General features: G+C 38.9%; 1 protein-coding gene across 1 annotated transcript; it reads left to right on the forward strand.

Moving 5' to 3' along the window:
- Positions 1-5,618: 5,618 nt before the first annotated feature.
- On the forward strand, positions 5,619-22,589 carry LOC116896251 (zinc finger protein 728-like). The gene is made up of 5 exons (XM_032897322.1): positions 5,619-5,743; positions 15,137-15,263; positions 15,727-15,822; positions 17,788-19,318; positions 20,654-22,589. The coding sequence occupies exons 1-4, from the start codon at positions 5,738-5,740 to the stop codon at positions 19,059-19,061; spliced, it is 1,503 nt and encodes a 500-aa protein (XP_032753213.1). The 5' UTR covers positions 5,619-5,737; the 3' UTR covers positions 19,062-19,318; positions 20,654-22,589.
- The last annotated feature ends 588 nt before the right edge of the window (positions 22,590-23,177 follow it).

Here is a 23,177-nt window from a genome sequence, read left to right on the forward strand (position 1 = left end):
TAAAACAGAAGTTGGTGCCAGGAGTCGGGTATTGCTGTGATAGGCCTGACTATGGTTTTGTTTGGAAGAATGTGCGTTTTGAAACTTTTGTTTTGGAAAGCATTGGAATGCTTTCAGTGGGGCTTAATGGGCTATCCTAGAAGGAGTGTGGAAGACTTTGTTGCTGTGAGTGATTTGAATTGTGGTGATATGGTCCAAGAGGTTTCAGTGGAGAAATATTTCAGTATATGGCCTAGAGACTGTTTTTGTGGTATTTTGGTGAAGAATGTGGCTAATTTTTGTCCTTGTTTGAAGAGTCTGCCTAAGACTAAGCTGAAGAGACTCGGAGTAATAGCAGAGAATTACTCAGAGTAATTAAAAGGAAGTCTCAGAAACACCCATCAACTTTGTTCTCTGGTTAAGTCTTATGAAGAGTGTTATGAACAAGCATGGCAGCTTAGAAAGGAAACATATAAAATATATGGTTCAAGTGTTAACAGGGCACCAGGAAGTGAAATGGAGCTGAATCCTGTGTTCAAGGATATCTAATTAAAGTAAGGAAGTGAGACTTGGAGCAAGATCTTACCCAGCTAAGTTTAGATCCAGACATGATAGTGCACACCTTTAATCCCAGGAGATAAAGCCAATCAGATCTCTGAGTTCAAGGCCAGCCTGAGAAAGAGCAAGTTCTAGGTGAAGAACAGCTTAAATCCAGGCCTGGTGGTACACACATGCAGATGGGTATGCAGATCTCAGTTCAAGGTCAATCTACAGAACAAGATCTAGGACAGTCAAGCTTAGGAATGAAAGAGTTGGAAAATTGAAAGCTAGTGATAATGTACTAGAACAAGGGCGCCAATGTTGCAGCTCCTGCAATCAGCAGAACATGACAGCTTTGGCCATGTGTTTCTGAGAGTACAAAGAAGCTATATTCCAGAGATAGCCAAGGTTGCACATTGAGCTGCAGTTGTACTTGGTAATGTGTAAGAATCACCCAGGTAGTACTGGTTTTGAAGGCATGAAGGGCTCATGAAGAGCAACCGAGGCTTGGCACTGTGAGAGGCCCTGGAAGGCCATTGATGAATGTGCAGTCTCCATTGCAATTGACTGCCCAGGACTGAAGGGGTCATGCAAAGGATTTGAGGCTTGGCACCATGAAGAGAGCCTATGTGAGGCTATTGGTGAAGCCTAGTTGCAGCAGAAGATTACAGTGAATTGAAGATGCCAGTACCATGGGATGATAACAAAGAACAGTAGCAGCAGTGGAGTGGATGGATCAACCTGAGTTTAGAGTGCTACAGAGGGCAGAGATAAATAAGTGACATCAGCCTTTACAAAGAGCTTACATAATCATGTGTGGATCCCAGACGTTGGAACAAGAAACTGTAACATTCAAGTTTCCTTGGAGACTCCAAGATGTTCAAGATGCCAGAGCCATGGATTATGTGCTAAGTATAGCTGTTAACGGAGTGGAACCAGCCCAGAAGAAAGAAGTTTGTTGCAGACAACAAAGATGAAAAAGAAGTAGGAGAGCTGAAGCCTCCTTTGACATCAGCTTTGGAGATGCAGAGTTTGGAGTTTGCTTAGCTGGTTTCCTGTCTCGCTTTGGGAATTACAGTTAAGTGGTAGGAGGAATCTCAGAAAAGGCTTTGAACTTTGGACTTTTAACATTGTTGAGACTGCTATAGACTATGGGGACTTTGGAAGTTGGACTAAATGTATTTTTCCTTATGTTATGTTTAGGTATGGCCCCCATAAACTCATATGTTTAAACAAGCCTATGGAGGCCAGGGAGTGTAATATGATGGTTTATATATGCTCGGTCCAGGAAATGACACTACTAGGTGTGGCCTTTTTGGGTTAGGTGTGTCACTGCACTGTGGGTATGGGCTTAAGACCTTCATCCTATCTGCCTGGAAGTCAGTCTTCCACTAGGAGCCTTCAGATGAAGATTTAGAACTATCAAATCTGCCTGCACCATGTTGGCCTACATGCTGCCATGGTCCCACATAGAAGATAATATACTGACCCTCTGAATCTGTAAGGCTGCCCCAAATGTATGTTGCTCTTTATAAGACTTGCCTTTGTCATGGTGTCTGTTCACAGCAGTATTAGTTAAAACCCTAACTAAGACAATGGTAACAATGAAATTGAACGATGTTCCAAACTAAACCCTTCAAGTTGCTCTTGTGTACATGTTGTATCACTGCCATGAGAACACTTACTAAATCTTCATGTCATAATGCAAATTTCAAGGTGACATCTAATACATATGAATCAAGTAATTTTTCCCTTTTCCCGTTATTTCTCTACCATTTGCCCCCTTCTCCCAAAAGTATTTCCTCTCTTCTTTAGTTACATACCTACACACATATTTGAATGAACAAACTCATATGTAGAGCAAGCAGTGTCCAAAACTATAGAAATGTTAGTGACTGCCAACTGCCTGAAAGTCACACAGATTCCCCTGCAACACTGGAACATTTATCTCTTCAACTTATTGGCCCAGAACATCTGACAAATTTTTCTGTGAAGCAGCAAATATGAAAGACGTCTGTACCTTGTCCTGGCAGAGTTTGGCAATTTACTTTCTTCGTGTCCTGCTTCTCTATAGCTTATGCAATATGTGGTCAGCAGTTGAGGCAAGGGCAGTTTCTTGTCCAGTGGCAGTTTGTCACATTTGCAGCAAACTCCATAAGGAGGTTCTTCAATGCTCAGCATCTTCTTCAAAGGACTCTCTGGCTTCTGCCAACAGCTGCCATTTCTCACTGTCAAACATTAATAAAATATCTTTCAATGCCGTACTCTACAGATTTCTCATATTTCTGAGGACTAACATTCTCAGCATATTTGAATAGGCATACATTGCTTGTCTCTAGCTATTTACTATGTCATTCATTTAGAAAACTGTGGATTGATGACTTTATGAAGGGTAGGGTAGGCACAAGATAAGACAAGGCCTGTGATTGGGCAGTGAATAAGTAATGTGGGTACAGAGTTTTTGAGAGGAGGAGGAAGAGAAGAAACGAAGATGGAGAAAAAGGATGACCCACCTCTGTGTGGCTTTAAATAGCCACGGGTAGCTATGAAAAGCATAAAAGGGATGGATAATTACAGGACAATTTGTCTTATCTAGGTGGGCAGTGTATATCAATATTAATTAGCTCTGAATTTATTGTGTGGACATCTTGTGGAGTGAGAATTTACTGATATATATCTGATTGATAAATTACAAGACTTAAGAGTTTTGATTTTAATAGGTTACTGGGAGTTGTAACCATAACCATGGGGGGCAGATGCTGGGAATGTGAGCAGAGTTCCCAGCAGAGAGTCCCAAGGTGGCGGTCGCTGCTGCGGCCAGAGAGTCGCCAGAGCCAGTGTGGTGCCAGCCATAGAAACAGAGAGACTGCTAGGGACAGAGAGTAGCAGGAGGTAGCATGTCATGGTATCCTGTATCCTTTTCTATTATTTACTGCTATACAAAACATCTGTGATTTAACTAAACCAGTATATGTTGAGATTTTGCCTTTTCCTGTCTATTGTAACATTAAGTGGAGGCCCTCAAGACCTGGAGTGTTCACCTAGCCCCTGTGATCCTGCTCCACATTATTTCTCATTGGTAAATAAAGATGCCAACAAGCTAATAGCTAGGCAGAAGAGACATTGGTACTGTTTAGGTTTCCTGGGCTTGTGGTCAGGAGAACCAGGAGAAGAAGAACATGCAGGAGGGAGAAGGAGAAGCTGCTATGGGTTAGGTGAGCCATCAAGAAATGTGAGCTGGCTAATTGGAGTTAAGTGTAGTCTAGATGAAATACAGTAACTATGAAGTAATAATTTAAAGTAAATATATCAATAAGAATTTAGATTCTGATAGCATGAAGGCTAGGTATCTGCCCATCTTTTGTAATATATAAGGCTTATTGTAAATATAAAACTTTTGTGTGTTCTTATTCAGGAACTAAGTGGTAAAGGCGGGATAGAAACCCTGGGCCAGGATTAAAATATTTCTGCAACATATGGCATTTCAATATCTGCCCCGTGTTGGGTGTCAATTTGTTGAAGTAAATTTCCAACCCCAATAAGCCTGTGTAAAAAAACACACAACTCAGTTAAAATATTTACAAGCTGCATGACTAGATCGTGCAGATTTACCACCACACTACTCTCTTCTCCATCTATGAGATCCCTTGCTATTTGTGGTTTCTTCGGGCCGTTTTTTCTGCTTCATCTTCCTTCCAATTCCTTTTCCTCCATCTTCCTCCAAGTTTGCTTTGAGATCAAGTATGTGGTCAGTTTGGGAGAAAGTTCCATGAGAGCTGAGAAGAAAATATATTCTTTTGTTTTTGATAAAAGGTTCTGTAGATATCTGTCATATCCATTTGGTTTATAATGTTTGTCAGTGATGGTATTTTTTGTTTAGCTTTTGGCTGAGTAACCTATCTCTGTAGGTGAGAATGGGATATTGAACTCTCCAGTGATTAATATGTTATGGCCAGTGTGGGATTAACCCTGGTAATGTTTCTCTTACAGACAGAGTGTTCTTGAATTTGTGACACAGATGTTAATTGAAACATCTTTGTGGATTTTCCTTCAATGAGTTTGAAGTGTTCCTCTCTGTTTGGTTTGTTTTATGATTAATTTGGGTTTGAATGCTATTTTGTTACAACTTAGAAGAACTACATCGGCTTCTTTCTGAGGTCCAGTTGCCTAGAAAGTTAGTTTATACTTGTTTACTCTGAGGTGATAGCTATCTTTGATACTGAAGTATGTTTCTTGTAGGCAGCAGGATGGACTTTTTTCCTTGCATCCATTCAGTTTGTCTATTTCTTTTTATTGAAAACTTATCCTGTGTCTGTTTTTGAGGAATTGATTCTAATATTTGGTGGTTTTATTATTATGTGACAAGGAGACAGTGGTAGTTTGAATATGCTTGGTCCATAGGAAGTAACACTGATAGGAGGTGACCTTATTTGAGGTTTAGTCTTGCTAGAGGAATCAAGTCATGGTAGAGGGGGGGTCTTTGATGTCTCACACATATGGTCAATTCTAGCCAGTGTGACCACCTCTTCCTTGTTGACTGCAGAAGATATTCACTATCTGCCTCCTGCAGATAAAGATGTAGAGCTCTTCACCAGTGGAAGGGGCAGCCCTTGGTCCTGCCAAGACTGAACCCCCAGTGAACGTGATTGTTGCGGGCTTCTTGGGGAGAGGATGGGGAGGGGAACACCCATATAGGAGGGGAGTGGGAGGGGTTAAGGGGATGTTGGCCTGGAAACCGGAAAAGGGAATAACATTTGAAATGTAAATAAGAAATACCCAATTTAATAAAGATGGTGAAAAAAAAAAAGAGAGAGAGATAATACTCCCTCCTTTTACTTCCTGCTTTAATATTTTTATGTAAAGCAGATCATGAAAGCATGAATTTTTCATTCCTGAATAAGATTCTATAAGTAAATCTGAGCTTTCAAATCACAACGTTTTAGCAGAGATAGCGTGGGAACATTAGGGTGAAAGGCTCCATTCACAGGACTTTAAAAGAGCCCAAGTTCCCCGTGCACGCCCACCTGCAGGCATACAAAAACGCTTCCTTGGGTTCCCGGAAGTCCTTCTAAATAACTTGTGGGAAATGTAGTCCCAACCATTGTGGCGTCATCAGAATGAGCTGTCAGCATCAGGCTTCCGCGTTTTTTCTTCAAACTTCGCTCCTCCTCATTATTTGTGCAGTTGTACTTTTGAACACTGCGTTTGGATCTCTGTCATGGAGGTTGGTGCAGGCAGCAGCGCCGTTCTGCAGATCAGAGGAACTGTGCAGGGTGGCGGGTAGGACGCAGAGGGAGGTGACTTGAGCTGGTTGGGAGACAGGAGATGCTGCTGACCTGGAGGTGCTGTGCTGACCTAGGATGGGCCACTGCGCCTGGGCACTGGTTTGAAGAGGAGAAAGTTGAAAACAACATGATTGCAAGGGCAGGTTGGGTCTGCTGACTGCCTGTGCTGAGATGCTGAAAGGAGCTCGATCATCTTTACTGCGGAAACGTGCTTTGCTTAGCTGAGTCATTCTCAAGTGGCTGTAGTCAGACATACAGAACCTGGGGACATCTACTACCTCCTATACTGTATGTCCTAAAGACTACTACTGGTTTGAGCTCAAACAGCTTCCTAAAGTTCCAAGTGTCCAGTGACAGAGAGTTCTGTGAGGGTGATTGTTGTACGGGATATTAGTTCCTTTTCCTTTGGAATTAATTGTTAGATTTATGAATGCCTCGGTTTGGATAGGAATTCACAGTGTACAACCCTATCATCTGAATCATCACAATAGATGGCTATATAACCACAGAATAATGTTGGAATTGGTATGAACCAGTATGTGCACAATCCGGATAATTATGGATTTTATACATCAAATTTAAAATCGCCAGACAGCAATACTTCAACAGTTCTGAGTATGTGTACTGTCCAAAATTTGGAGTCCATTTCCCATGTGGGAGATGACTGGTGCGATGAACGATTGTTGGTGGGTCTGGAATGTCTGAAAGGAAAGGGGGGAAATGGCTCTGCTCCTCTCCCAAGCTCTGTACATTGTTCTCTTTAATCTGCCAGGATCTGTACTATGTTCTTATCAAATGCCTTTCTTCTGTCTGTTCACATTATCAGCAGTGTCTGAACCCTCTTAAATTTACTCTGTTCCTTAATGTGACATTCAGGCCTACTGATGGACACTTAATTGTTTTAGAAAGAATTCCCTAAGTTTTTCAACTGTGTTTGAAAAGCTGTAAGATAAATTTGGAAAGCTGTGGTACACCTGGGGTCTTGTAATTTTCACATAGGTTCCTGTCCATGCAAAATGCACAGTTCTCCTCTTAAAGGGTTAAGAGAATAGTTTACTCCAGAGCCGTGTGACTAGCCATGATCTGAGAAAACAGATTTAGTTTAATCCAAATTCCATACTCCAACATGGAATCAGTTTCATGGTTTTACAGAGCAAATAATGTCATTAACTAAGGAAAGTTTAAAATACATTGGTGTGAGTCTGATAGAGGCATGTACTATGAGACATGGGAGATACTCTATTCACCTAAGATACCTTCTGATGAGATTTTAGCTTTCGGACTGGTAGAAGCTCATGTTCTGCCAAGTCAGTGGATTGTGAGAGGTTTTTATCTGTTTTCACAAGCTTTGTGGTCCACTATGGAATGAGGCAGGGAGTGACTGTTCTGAAGGTAAACTCAGCCCAAGATATATACAGCTATCCCTGAACCTGTAAAATTCCAGGCTCTGTCCCTCAATGAATTTCCACCTGGGCCATCAGTCTCTGTACACAGAGACTCCTTCCAAGAGTTTTTCATTTACAACCAGACACAGGGTTTTTGTTTTTTAGGATTTCTCCTCCACAGCCCCTCCCCAATCTAAGGTAATCTTGCTTATATTGTCACTCTTCAGTCAAACTGAGTGTTAGTGAGCTGGAGATTTGGCTTATGGTATTCAAGTCTACCCTCAGGAAGCATGGACTGCAGACCACCTTGTCCTATCTACTGGGATTTTCAATGATTTTGCAACCTTATCTAGGATAGTTAATCTTCATAATCTGTAGGAAAAATATACCAATTTATAAAGTGGGAATTGTGTTGCCCTGTACAGCAAAGCACATCTTACAGTGGTCCAGCAGCATGGTCACATATAAGGTACAGGCACCAAATATTTATATATATTTAAAATTACACAGCCTAGTGATTGAAGAATGAGCTTAAGTGTATTTTGTGATTCATTTTTGTCAAGTCTGTATTTTGAGGAGGAGTCAGGAATCCTGGGGTTCAAAGGCATCCTCTCCTTCATACTCAACTCAAGTTTAGCCTAGTCTATATGAGACCCTGTGTTTTAAAAAGATTCTTAAAGCATAGTTCTTTGGGTGTTATAATAACTTCTTCAAGTTCCTTTCACTTCTGAGCACCAGTGACCTGACAGAAATTAATACAATTGACATCTTCTAATTATAAAGATGTTACTAATGTGCTTTAAGAAGTTCTATGGAATGTATTTGAAATCTTAAACCCACATTTTCACTAGCATCTTTTTGCTGATGACTAGTGTTGGGAATTAGAAGCTTGTTTCTATTTATAGTGGGGAAAGATTCTCCTCTTTGCCTGCCTTGACCATTCCTCTGTATTTGCAGGGAATGTTAGGTATCTTTGCATATTCTTCTGTTATTTTCTGTCATGATCTTGGGGAGATTTCTTCTGAATTTACATGAATCTTTTAAGAAACAGCATTGCAGTTCTACAGATGGGAAGTGACAACCACATCTACCACTGTCCTTCACTTCTGGTGTCACCAACATCCAGGCAGTAGAGTAAACTGTCAAGGTGGGATTCCTTCCTCTTCCTCAGGGAGGAGTCCAGTCTCCTATGGTGAGCAATCCTGCCCTTTTCCTCAGAGGCTCTTTTCATTTCACCCGAATGTTATGTGAGTGATGACATGAATGAAGGACTTACTGATTTTAAGAGACTCAGGTGGGAACCTTGTCATGTTTGACAAGTCATTTATGGAAAACGTTGAAAGGTCCTTGTGTTGGGTGATGTCTTTCAGTTCCTGGTGATGGCTGTCAGAGGCCATGAAAGGAATACAGAAGCCTTATTTGTACTGATTTTAATGGGCTTCAAAACGACAAATGAATAAACCTGAGATGCACAGGTTGCTATAATTTTCTGCTTTTTAAAAAAAAAATTATTATGTATACATCCCACAGCTTTCTGCCTGCATGTACGCCTGCAAGCCAGAAGAGGGCACTAGACCTCATTACAAGATGCTCGTGAGCCACCATGTGGTTGCTGGGAATTGAACTCAAGACCTCTGGAAGAGCAGTCAGTGCTCTTAACCACTGAGCCATCTCTCCAACCCCAATTTTCTGCTTTTAAGTTAAAATATTTCAGTCAGTGAGTCCAAAGACACTTTTCTTTCTCCTTTTTCCCTCCCTTCCTCCCTCTTTCTTTCTTCCTTTCTTCCTTTCTTCCTTTCTTCCTTTCTTCCTTCCTCTCTCCCTTCCTCCCTCTCCTTTTTCTTTCTTCCTTTCTTTCTTTCTTTTTTTCTTTCTTTCTTTCTTTTTTTCTTTCTTTCTTTCTCTTTCTTTCTTTCTTTCTTTCTTTCTTTCTTCTTAATTTTGGCATTCCTTCGCTTGAAGTAACAACCCACTTGTACTACATTCTCTTCCACTCTATCATGAAAGCATATTGGAGTACATTGAAGAACTTTCTGCTCCAGTTGCGATGACCATGTGATTTTTGTCCATAATATTCTGTCATTTATTGCATTTATTGACTTGCATACGATGAACCATTCTTTCATTTAATGGACAAAGCCAATTTGTCACGGTTGATAATGTTTTTGACATGTGTCTATATTTTTTTTGCAAGTTTTTTTTTTGAGCACTTCGAATCTGACTACCTTATGAATATTGGCTACTAGTGTTTTTGTTTTGTAGTTTGTGCTGTGTCTCTACCTAATTTTGTTATCAGAGTGATAATAGCTTCATAGAAATAGGTTTTAGGTGGGCCTTATGTTCATATATTTATTTAATGGTTGAGGAAGGATTAATTGTAGCTCTTTGAATGCCTCTGTGAATTGTTGTGAATCCATCTGGGCATAGAATATTTTTTTAGCTGGAAAACTTTTTATTGAAATTTCAGTCGACCCATTTGATTTGAGTCTGCTTAGAGTGTTAATTTTTCCCCCTTTAATTTTGTTTATTTATATGTAAAACATACACAAGAATGAAAATAAAATCTCAAGAAGACTAAAGCTTTGAGACCTGTTGAGGCCAATCCTATAGGTGAAGATTGTAGTTCTAATTACCTACATGAAACTATGAGAAAGAACACAGAGAAATGATAAAAATGATAAAATGAAGAAATTTTGGATATATAAGAACAAACACAATCCAAATCCTGTCAAATTAATAAAAAGGAAAGAAAAAAAAAACAAAACAAGAAAACAAACAAAATAACCAGAAGGAAAATAATTGAACATAGGTCAAATAACAAGATTCAAATGATCATCCAATTCACAGAAGATTCATTAAGAAGGTAAACAAGATTGAGGGACACTTGACCCAGATCACCAAGAAAAACAGGACCCAAATGATAAGGGTAAGAAATGAACAAGGAGACATTACAACAGACAAAAAAAAAAAAAAAAAAAAAAAAAGACAATCAAAAAGGAACATTTTGAAAACTTGTCCTTTTTGGAAAATTTGGAAAATCCTGAGTCTTTTGAATGGAGGACTGGAGGACTATGGGCATCCTTGTTCTTTTATGTGAGTGCTAATTGTCACTGTGTTCCTCATTTTCAGTGTTGCTTGTGTTCTCAGTGGCCCTTTGTATTTTAGTAATTTTGGCTTCCCATTCCTTTCTAGAGCCTTGTGGCTGTGCTCATCCCTCTCTATAGCCTAAAATGCTGTGATCTGTATTTTCTATAGGTTTGGGTTGTAGAATATAATTCTTGAAATGCTCTTTATATTGTGGATAGTTTTTCTTTTTCCTTCAGCTACTGCAGACAGTTGTGTGGTACAGTAGCTTAGGTTGGATGTCATAGCTTCTTTAGGACTTGGAAGACATTTATTTCTTCAGGTTCTTTTGGCTTTCAAAGATCCATTTAGATATAGGCTGTTATTTTAATAAATGTGTTTTTTCACTTACAGATTTTTTTTATTCCATGAGTATTTTATTTTCTGGTCTTATCCAATTAGTGTTATTGGTAGAATTTTTTAATTTATTATGGGTGTCTCTTTCCTTAGTTTAGGGAAGATTTCTTTTACAGTCTCTATGAAGATCATATATGTGCCATTGCCTGGGAATTTTTCTCCCTCATCTATACCTGTAATTTGAAGACATGGCCTTTTCACAGTCTCTAATATTTCCTATATGTTTCATTCCCACAGATTTTTTTCTTATTTTATTTCATATTCTTATTTTATTTTTTTCTAGATCATCTACCTTATCTTTTAAGTTCTTATATGCTGTCTTCTGCTGATTAATTCTATTGTTTTTCTTTTAAGCTTTCATTTTGGATTTTGGGCTTTTGACTTCTGTCTTCATTGTTGCTAGAGACCTCTTCAGTGTTTCTCTGTATTGAATTCCAGTTTGAAATCCTCGATTGTTTTATCATTTCCATCATTCTGATGTTCTTGGTTTCTTGGGCATCACAGCAGCATTCATTCTCCTTATGATCTTTGTCTTTAATGGCACTGAGATGCTTCTTTATGTCTTTTAAAAATGTTTTGGAGTCTTTGATGAAGTTTATGATTGTACTTATAAAATCCGTGTACTAGTGTTCATCTAAGTAATGCATAATTGCCAATATTTCTATCTCGTAGAATATTGAGGAGAAATACCAGTGTGACCTTTTATATTGTTTATTTTTCTATGAGTACTGATCATAAGGTTTTAGGAGAAAATGCAGGCATGTCCTAGCAGTCAGCCCATCCACAGGAAAATTAAATATTGTTTAATTAGGTTTGTGTCTTACCTCATAATAGCTCCCTTTATTCTTTTCCGTTATAAAACAGCTCTGTATTCTTTTAACACCCTATTTTTCATTATATTCCCCTTTTCTTTGATTTTGAGTTCATTTTAGTGTCCTTGGAAGTGAACTTCTTTAATTAATATGAAGTTTAACTAAATCATAAAGAAAATAATAAGGGAATTGTGGTACACGTGATTAATTTGAGATACTATTTAATGATGATACAAGATTCAATATGGTCATTTGTTACAACATGAATGTTGTTAGATTTGTGAGCATGAACAAAGAGAAGAAGGTCAGGAAAAAGTTGAGAGCAACAGATAGGACTACATATCAGTACACACAGAGAGGTGCACAGGAATATGGGATGAGTGTTGTGTGAATGGAGAAATCTGGCTTGTACCTTGTAAAGAGACAAGTGAGGGGCTAGTGTTCATCTAAGTTATTTGTAATTGCAAATATTTCTATTTTCTATCAGTTGAGGGAGATGAGGAAGATGCTGCTGCTTTAGGAGCCTCATGCAGGTCTGCAGTCTCTCCTTCTTGATGTTGTCTGCTTTGGCAAGACAGATTAGCTTGGGTGACAGGCTGTCCCACAAAACATCGCTTTGCTAGTTGTAGCAGAGAAGTAAGGTTGAGGAAAGTCAGCTGTATTCACATTGGAATCCTGTTTTTACAAGCAAGACTTTGTCAGATGGGAATGGACATTACTGCTTCAGGCATAAATAGACAAGTACCACTTGCTGTGTGACCCTGCTTCCTATGCTATCAGACTGACTTACCTGTATCAGGAGCACTGCTGACCCAGGTCACTAGAACTAATCCACTTTGCTTGGTGCTCTGAGATTACAAGTGACTTTGCCAGTCTTCTTACTCTTTCTAGAGAGGAATTTCTGAAGAGTTAACCTGTCTCAACTTTAGAAAACAACTTGGCAAAGGAGAGACTTCAGGAGAGAAAAATGGAATTTGTGTCTCATTCCCAAACGCCTTATTCTGCCCCTATAAATGGTTTCAGCCTTCTTTCCTCTCTTTTTATACTCAATTTCCCATGAGAGTGAGTCTGTCTTTCAGTTTGTGAGCTAATCAATGTATTCCTGTGTGTCAAAGGTCAGACTCCTGTCTGTTTTCTGTCTTCTGTCTCTTTTTATGCTGTCTCAGAAATCTAAGAGTATTAAAAGTTGAATCCAAAAGATTATAAATCAAGTTAAAGATATAATTTTTATTCCGTTGGCCAATAATCTCAGGAAAAGGAAACTTGGCAGAATATTGATCAATGGATATCTTTTTTCATTTATGTAAGATAAAGGAATTTTAGGATATGGATTTTGTACTGAACCCATGGGAATTAAGACCTCAAATGGCAATGGGTGGACCTGGGTTGAAAAAGAAAAAGACATAAAGAAGACAAAAGCAATAGTTTGGAACAGGATAAAGAGCAGGAGCAGGTTATGAACTGATGACCCAAAGGCAAGCAAGGTACAACAAGCACTGTAATATTAGTAGATGGAAAATGGCCAAGGTCACCAGAGATGAGTCACAATATCGGCAATGAGAACACATGGTAGCTCAGAAACAGCTGCCTTGGGGCAGATAACCACAGTCACAGGAGAAGTGTGAGATCCCCGTGTAACTGACTCCTTCATGGCACTGCATCCTGTGTCAGATTTGCCTGGCCACGTCCACTACTGGACGAAGACAGAGAACTAAAGTTCCCATTGTCCTTGTATGGGGCCTCTGAGGCAGCCTTGTGTCTGGCTAGATTCCCCCACAGTGACTGAACTTACCGCTGAATTTCCTATTAAACCTTGCTAATATATTTTGATTGTATTTATCTACCAATTCTTCATGTATTCTTCTACCCATTGGCTGCTGAAACTCAGACCCTTAGTGCACTGTCATTTGCATCTCTCTGTACATGCTCAGGATGCGGACCTCAGCTGAAAGGTGCTCATCAGATTTGCATCTTCATCGTATTGGTCATTGTGATTGTGCATATTGGGTTAAGAAATATCTTCTCCATCACCACAGCTCTCTACTGTGAGATATGTGCACAATGTGTGCTGTATTATAATACAATCATAGAACTAAATGTATATGTTAAGAAAAAAATGTAGGAGTTGGGGATTTAGCTCAGTGGTAGAGGGCTTGCCTAGCAAGCACAAGGCCTTGGGTTCGGTCCTCAGCTCCAGGAAAAAAAGAAAAGAAAAAGAAAGAAAAAATGTACTGTTTTTCTATTTTTCATTGTGCTGGCTAGAGTAATGTACACTTGAAATAAAGTATAGTTATGTGAGTATAGGAAACGTCAATTTAGGAAATACAATTCTAAGATCAGGCTGTGTGTCACCCCGTAGAGCACTTTCCTAGTGACTGATGGAATGTGGCGCACACTGCTACATCTGGGCTGGTGACCATGGTTTCTATAAAGAAGCAGGCTGAGCAAGTCATGTAGGACAAGTCTATAAGGAGAACCCCTTCATTATCTCTAAATCATCTCCTACCTGCAGGTTCCTGTCCTGTTTAAATCTCTCTCCTGACTTCCTTCAATAATGAACCATGCTATTTATAAGCCCAATAAACCCCTTTCTCCTCAAACTGATATTTGATCATAGAGTTTAATGGCAGGAATAGAAGCTGTAACTCAGACATCAATGTGTTATATTTTGGTACTATTCATCTCTAAGAGATTGTTTGATCATCTCTAACTTGAGTTATAGACAGTTGTAACTGGCTATGTGGCATTTAGGATCCATGTCCTTTGGAAGGGTAAACAGTGCTCTTAACTACTGAGCCATCTCTTCAGCCCCAGCACATTGTATTGTAGTTGTTCTTGTTCTCCATTTTGTGGTCCTTTAAAGTATTAAACCATAGAAATTTCTGGGACCTTCTGCCATTGACTTTCCTTAGAGATGAGTCCTGTGTTACCCCCCAGCATCACATCAATAGTATTTTAGGGCTATTACTTATCTCTGTCAGAAGTATTTACAGCTCTCCTCTCAGTCACGGCCACCTTTAGATTTATATGCAGAAGCACATGATGTCTCTTGGTACTTATATTATTATTCATGGTTATAATCAGTTTATTGAATAAATGGGTTATTTCTATCCCAATTCAGCTTCAAAATGAATGAGACTCAGCTTATTATTTATTTGGTGTTTGCTCAATTACTGGGGCATTACTCCTAATCTATTTTTTCTAAATAGTAGACTGGCTACTTCCCTATCTGTGTTCCCCAAATCTTTGCTGTTTGAGTCTTTCCCAAATTATTTCTGGTCCATCAATCTGTCCAGAATGGAGGCAGGGGCATTTCACTTTCAGCATGTCTAATGGAGATCTTCTGTCCTCCCATCTTCTCCTTCCCCTCTCTATTTCTCCTTCTCCTCCACTTGGTCCTTACCTTTGACTTCTAGCCCAGTCACTAATCCCTGCCTACCTCTATTTTCCCCCATAATTGATTATTGCCAGTTTGATTTAACCAACAGTTTTAAATTGGAGAGCAAGGTTTACACAACGAACACTGGTGTACATGAGAATTCACTTGTCTTGGGGCAGCCAGATCTTGGGGTGCAGAAATTAGCATTTGAATACATAGAAGCACCGGACCAACCCCCCAACAATAATGTGTGGTGTTTACTCTTTTTTTTTTCAGGATATGTTGTCATTCTGTGATGTGGCTATGTACTTTTCAGCAGAGGAATGGGAATGCTTGGGTCCTGATCAGTGGAAATTGTACCGGGATGTGATGTTGGAAAATTACAACAACCTTGTGTTCTTGGGTGAGGACAAATTCTATGATGAATTCTTAGTTGTCAGTATGAAAGTTATTTCCTTTGTACAGTACCTCATGGGAACTTGTGCTTCCCCAGGGAGGTTCATAGGGCTACTTTAAAGGAAAATTAACATTATTCATATAGCTTAGAACTATTTCTTCTTGTGTTCATACCACCCCGTTAAATGTATCATTTGTATTAGAACATCAGTGGTATGCCTTAAAGAGACTGTGACACACACTTAGGTTTTAAAGTTCTCCTTGTAACTGAGGGATATGAATCTTGGAACCCACAAACTCTAAGTCCCTCCGAAGTATTCTGATGTGCCCAACAGAAAACACATGAGAACTAATCCTGTACATGCCTTTTTTTTATTTTTAAATCTTTTCATCCTTGCACACACAATCCTGGAGGGACATTTTATTTCCCAGGAGAACATACTAACAATGTTCCCTTTTCCCACAAACAGGTCTTGCTTCCTCTAAGCCATACCTGGTCACATTACTGGAACAAATAAAAGACTCTTCAGATATGGAGAAACAAGAGGCCATCACTGTGCACCCAGGTGTGTCAGAAGGAGGGTGTCAGAGAAAAGAGTAGGGAATTTTAAGATACAACATAAAGCCATTGAGACAAAATATTCTGTTATAACTCACCTTTTAAAGATCTGATTTTATTTTTCTTTCAAAGGAGAACATCATGTAATGTTTAGGATGCTTTGAGTCCCATAAGTTTTGTCTTCTTCTACCATGAGATTAACTTGTGTTTCCAAGACAGCCTAAGCTCCGTCATTTCTATGTAATCTTTAACTAGGCTATTTATGTTTTTCATAAGATATGTGTACATGCATTTTTAAAAGTTATGATTTTTCTTTATCCCTAGCCAGCTCACAAATGAAAGAGACAAAGACAATAATGTGTTTCTGACTCCTCCTTCATAGCTAGTCTTCCTTTCCCCCTTCTCTGTGTATTTGAATTTGTGTGTTTGTGTGTGTGTGTGTGTGTGTGTGTGTGTGTGTGTGTGTGTGTGTGTGTGTTTATCTTCTTCCCTGGGATGGCAGCAGTCCAGTTCTATTTTTCTCTTCAGCCCAGCCATTGGCTGATTAGTTTTTATTGACAAGTAAAAGAATAAATGGGACCATTACTTATACAAATTTGAGATTAGAGATTCTGAGAATAAGCATTACAATGCCATGTCTGGTTGGCAACAACATATGGGGGCGGAAAAATCAGTTTTTATATAATATGAGGATAATCTTTACATGATGTACAAAAACACTATGCCTAAAGATATTTATAAAACTCTTTGCCTTGAATCCTTGAAATTTATTATTTCATGTTATTATGGAAAGTGTTTTTTTTTTTTTAGTTAGAACTCAACTGTTGATTCTCATTGGCAATGCCATTTTATACCTGGAACAAATCTTACTTAAATTAACAGTAGTAAAAATTAAATTTCAAAGATAAAAATACGTAACAACAAAGGAAAAAGCAGGAAGTAGCTCTGCTAGCAAACAGGATACGCAAGTTCTCCAGCACTCAGACACTCGGTGAGGCATAGGGAAACCTAGGACAAAGGCTGCGTTCGTTCATCTGCGAGGTATCGGTGCATGTTCAGTGCTGAGACTACTCATAGCACATACAGTCTACACAGAGCAGCATCAGACTACAATTCACATTTGAGAAACACAAATTTAAGACCCTGTGCCATCGCTTCCCAATTCAACAGACAGCTAACGCAATGACAGTTCCTCATTTCAGCTTTTTCCCTTGCATATGGGTAATACTATGTCTTCTTCTTTCAATCAGGACATGTGACCTTGCTGTACAAAAGCTCCTAAATGTGGAAAAGTTCTTTCAGGTTCCATTAGTTTACAGTTACTTCAGTACATGTAAACACAGAGGGCGACTTGGGATTACTAACGAGGACACTCAGAATGTCACTACTTACAAGCAGCAGCAGCCACAGTACAGGAGAGTTCTAATGCCACTGAACTTTCAAAATTAAACTATATACTTTTAATGTGTGTATATGTATACTCAATGTATATACATACAAATACATATACACATACATGTATATTGTTCATTCAGGTTTTGTATACTCAGAAAAAATAATATATATATTGTTTATTCAGGTGTTTTCCATGTTATGCTATTTTATACTTTGTTATTAATTCATCATAAAATGTTTATATTTGTTTAAGGGTTTGATTTGTATTTATATGATGCTATTATGGGTTTTCACAGTTGATGTTAATGCTTTCCTTTCAATTTTGACTTTGATTAACATTCCTTTGTTTTTAGTTCTATGTAGTCATGGTCTTCTTATTTCAGTGGAAGTTTGCATGACTTTCACCTATTCTGTGCTGTAAATTAGGTTTCAATGAGTAAAGGTAGAAATTTCAATGTAGCTTATCAGTTTTATAGACAAATGCAAGTATGAGTAAATTTTCGATTTTTAAAATATATACTGTAAATATACAGAATATTAATCTGCTTTCATTCATTTCCCAACCTTTCCTCACCAGGGGCAAAAGGCTATACGTGCAAAGAATGTGGCAAAGCCTTTGAACACAAAAACGTGTATCAGAAGCACCAGAGAACTCATTTAAGAGTAAAGTCCTACAAGTGTGAAGAATGTGGCAAGTCCTTCCATTTTCCATCATTATTTTCTGACCACAAAAGAAATCATACAGGAGAAAAACTCTACAATTCTGAAAATTGTGGCAAGAACTTCCAATATCCATCATTACTTTCTCAAAACAAGATAGTTCATACAGGAGAAAAACCTTACAAATGTGAAGACTGTGGCAAGACCTTCCATTATCCATCAAGACTTTCTGACCATAAGAAAATTCATACAGGAGAGAAACCACACAAATGTGTAGTATGTGGCAAGGCCTTCAATTATCCATCAAGACTTTCCAACCATAAGAGAATTCATACAGGAGAAAAACCCTACAACTGTGAAGTTTGTGGCAAAGCTTTTCACGATCCATCAAAACTTTCCAGACATAAGAAAACTCACACGGGAGAAAAACCATACAAGTGTGAAGTATGTGGCAAGGACTTCCATTATCCATCAAGACTTTCTAAACACAAGATAATTCATACAGAAGAAAATCCCTACAAGTGTGAAGTATGTGGCAAGGCCTTTGATTATCCATCAAGGCTTTCCAACCATAAGAAAATTCATACAGAAGAAAAACCATACAAGTGTGAAATATGTGGGAATGCCTTCTGTTTTTCATCATCACTTCGTAAACACAAGATAATTCACACAGGAGAGAAACCCTACAAGTGTGAAGTATGTGGCAAGGCCTTTGGTTCTCCATCAAGACTTTCCAAACATAAGAAAATTCATACAGAAGAGAAACCATACAAGTGTGAAGTATGTGGAAAGGCCTTTCACTTTCCATCATTACTCTCGGTACACAAGAGAATTCATACGGGAGAAAAACCCTACAAGTGTGAGATATGTGGCAGGGCCTTCCACTGTCCATCAATATTTTCTGTACACAAGAGAATTCATACTGGAGAAAAACCCTACAAATGTGAAGTGTGTGGCCAGGCCTTCAATATTTCATCAAAACTTTCTCATCACAAGAGAATTCATACAAGAGAAAAACCCTACAAATGTGAAGTTTGTGGCAAGGCCTTTCATTATCCATCAAGACTTTCCAAACATAAAAAAGTTCATGCAGGAGGGAATCCCTACAATGGTGAAATATGTAGCAAGGGCTTCAGTTATCCATCAAGACTTTCCAAACATAAGAAACTTAATACAGAAGAGAAACTATAGAAGTGTGAAATATGTAGCAAGGCCTTCCAATATCCATCATTACTTTCTAAACACAAAATCATTCATACAGGAGAAACTGTACAATGATGAAGTCTGTGGAAAGGCCTTCCATTCTCCATCAAGACTTTCCAAACATAAGGAAATTTATACAAAAGGAAAGCTATACAAGGGTGAAGCACATGGAAAGGCCTTACATTATTCATCTTTACTTTCTAAACATGATCATTCAAACAGGAGAGAATACCTAACATGGTGAAGTATGTGGCTTGGAGAGGGGTTTTGAGAGAATGGATGTTTGGGAGTGGTGAAAAAAATAACTTGAATTTAAATTGTGGGTCCAAGCTAGTAGCCTGTATTGAGCTCGAGACAGCTTTCGAGACTGCTTTCTGTATGTTCTGCTCCAGACAGTTCTCTAAGCAGTTCTCGCTTGCTCTTCTGAAAAATTCTCTGGATAGGTCATCTTTTTTAGATTAAAACCCAGTCTTATTTACATGTCAACCCAGCCATTTATCCAAGTTCCCTTTTGATTATCCCATGAATCAGCATCTCATAAGCCCAACCCCCTGATTCTTGGGAGATTGGAAGCACTTTCTCAACATTGCAAAACAATTCAGACATCTGCCTGCTCCTGTTAAGCATAGACAATAAGCTAGCTGTGTGGAACCTCATTCTGAGATTGCCATTCCTACCACAACCAGGCCTAACCTTGCTCTGTCCCAAGCAGACCCTGAACTCATGAATCTTCCTGCCCTTGTAAGCAGAAACAAAAAACTAAGCTGGGTGGTATCTTCTTCCATTACTACTCCCTAAATCTTTTTATGTCTTCCGTAGTATCTTCTGACAAGTTGTCTTTGAGTGCAGCTGCTTTTGTTTTTTTTTTAGATTTGTGAAGCCACTCATATAATTCATATTGCCTCCTTATATTTTGCATTGCTGAGAAATTATATATCTTTGGACTCATGTTTTCAGGGTTGTTTCCCATAGCCTTAAAGACTGTCCTGCTGGTCTCAGTATTTACCATTTTGCTGAGACATTAGCTACACCTTTGACTCCTGGTTAATTATCATGGAGTCATTAAAAATTAACAGAGAGGACATTCCTTGAAGGAGGAACATATATGTACATTATTATACAAGCGAGCCTTATGACCACAGCAGCCATCAACACTTATGGAGCCACATGCTGGCCCTGTTTCAGGGATGGGAACCGTGTCAGCCCAACCACAGCAACTTGTCTTATTTCTGCCCACCTCCTGTCTCCCTCTGACTTGTCCCTCCCGCTGTATCGCCTGCAGAAAAGAGCCAGCCTTTCAGAGATATCAACTGGGTTTCTTCCAACCCAATAGGAGGAACAGGCAAGACCTCAGAGACAACCCCACTCTGACTGTCAGAATGCACACAAAAACCCAAAGTCTACAACCATAATGTATGCTGTGAACCTAATACAGACTGCTTCTGGCTCCATGAAGTGGGAACACTTCAGTCTCTGTGAAACACCATATGATCCCTGCTTAAATGATTCCTCAGGCAGTTCTTTTGCAGTGTCCTCAACCCATCTTGTTCTTAGAATTATTTTTTCCTTCTCTTCTGCAGGATTCCCCAAGCTCCAAGGAAAAAACCTGATGGAGACTTCCAACCTGGGTGCTCTGACTAATGTTTGGCTGTGGGTTTGTACCTCCATTTTCCACCAGCTTTCAGAGAAAGTTACTCTAATGAGTGGACTAGGCATGTATCTCTTAGAATACTATGATGGTGAATAGGTATGGCCCTCATAGACTCATGTGATTGAATTCTTGTCTCATAAAGAGTGACACTATTAGGAGATGTGGGCTTTTGGGTTTCCTTGTTGTAGGATGTGTGTCATTGTGGGAGTGGGCTTTGAATTCTGTACTCAAGCTATGCCTAGAAACAAAAACTCCTGTTCAGTTTTACCAATGAGGACTCAGGAACCAGATATCATTGTAAAGTCTGCTAGCTCAAAGAATCAAAGAATTCACCCAACTGACCTTACTACTCCACTGACATCTCAGATGGAAAAAGCTCTTTTGTTCCTTTTCCACCCTGTCTTAAATACACTTCAAAATTCTGTCTTTCTGTTTATTTATGTTCACTCCCTGCTAGCTTGTTGCTTGTTCTGTCTCTTCACCTATGGTTGTATTTATTTGACTCTTGAATTAAAGGTGTGTACTAGGGCTAAGCCACAATACAAAAAGGGTTTTCTAGTTCACAATCTTGGGGTTCATAATGTGATAAAATATCCTGTAACATTCCCACCTTTTATCTAAATAAAAGACTCTTTCTCTAACATCAATGAACTACATAGTATATGGTAAGTATTACGTTCAAAATGACCAGTCCATTTCTATTTGCTAACTTTGAAGAACATAGTATGTCCTCTATTATTGTGAGTTCAACATTCTGTATCTAAATAACATTTTATCATAACTTCATTTACCAACCTAAAAACATATTTTTGTGCCTTAAAACATCAACTTAAGCTTAATTATGAGACTATAGCTAACTGGTCTTTAACCCATTATATACCTGAGAAGGGAAATATTTCCTGAATAAACAGGAAGTGGAGAGCAAGCAGCTTCCAAACTATAGAAATGTTAGGGACATCTGGCAGTCTCCAAAAATTCCCCTGCAGCATTGGACTATTGGCCCAGAATACCTTACAGATTTCTCTGTGAACAAGATATATAAAGGATTTCTCTATCTTGTCCTGGGAGAGTTCAGCAGTCTAAGTTGTGTCCTGCTTGTCCACAGTTTAGACAGTATACGATCAGCAGTTGAGCCAATGGTAGCATGCCACATTTGCAGCAAACTCCATTAGGAGGTCCTTGATGCTCGTCATCATCTTCAAAGTAGTACAGGGGTGCTACCAGGAGTTGATCTTTCTAATTGTCAAAAATTAATAAAATATCTTTTAACGCCATATTCTACAGATTTCTAATGTTTCTGAAGACCATCTAACAGTCTCAGTATATTTGAATAAGTAAATGTTGCTTATCTTTAGCTGTTTACTATCTCATTGACATAGAAAATATCTATGATTAACTGAACTAGTACCTAACAAATCCACAAGTTTGAATGACTTAAGAGGACTGAATTATCTAGAGTGGGGCCGACTCCATGACAGGCTGCAAATTGGCAATTTGTGATACTAGGACTACATTTTTCTTTTCCAGATTAGAACATGGAAACCAGAACCTATGATCATCCAACCACAGCCATGAGCCAATCTGAGGACACTTTGTCATCTGGCCTGAAGTAAGCATAGGTACTTAAAATGATTAAGCAAACCCCATGGGAAGTCTCCGAAGCCTAACCAATTGTAGAATCAGTTACACCTGTAGAAATAGAGCTAACCAATCAAGGTTAAAGGGCACAGAACCCTTCCTGGAATTCCTCTAACTGACAATCAAAGCTGGGCCTGTGAGTCTACTAAGGGTCTCCATTCCCAAATGCAGAGACCCCTGCATGTAGGAAATTCTTCTGAATAAATGCTCTTTGCTTTTGCATACTATTCAAGTCTGGAGTATCATTCTTTTGTGATTCTTGGATCCTAATATCTGGCTATTAAATTGCATTTCTTAACTATCTTAAACAATTTTTAATGGCAACTTTCAAATGAACTTGTCTTAGTTAGGGTTTACTGCTATAAACAGACACCACGATGAAAGCAAATCTTATAAAGGACAACATTTAATTGGGGCCTGCTTACAGGTTCAGACGTTCAGTCCATCAACATCAAGGTGGGATCATGGCACCGCCTAGAGAAGCATGGTGCAGGCAGATCTGAGAGTTTTGCATCATTTGAAAGCTACTGAAGACTGACTTCTAGGCAGCTAGGATAAGGGGCTTCAGCCAATGCCCACAGTGACACACCAACTCCAGCAAGGTCACATCTCGTAATAGTGCCACTCCCTGGACCAAGCACATAGAAAGTATCACATTCCAATCCCTGGCCCCCATAGGCTTCTTCAAGCATATGAATCTATAAGGGCCCCACCTAAACATAGCATAATGCAAAATATATTTAGTCCAACTTCCAAAGTTCCCATAGTCTATAGCAGTTTCAACAGTGTAAAAAGTTCAAAGTTTAAGGTCTCTT

The sequence above is a fragment of the Rattus rattus genome, chromosome 3, assembly GCF_011064425.1.
Source record: "Rattus rattus isolate New Zealand chromosome 3, Rrattus_CSIRO_v1, whole genome shotgun sequence".
NCBI classification, from domain to species: Eukaryota; Metazoa; Chordata; class Mammalia; order Rodentia; family Muridae; genus Rattus; species Rattus rattus.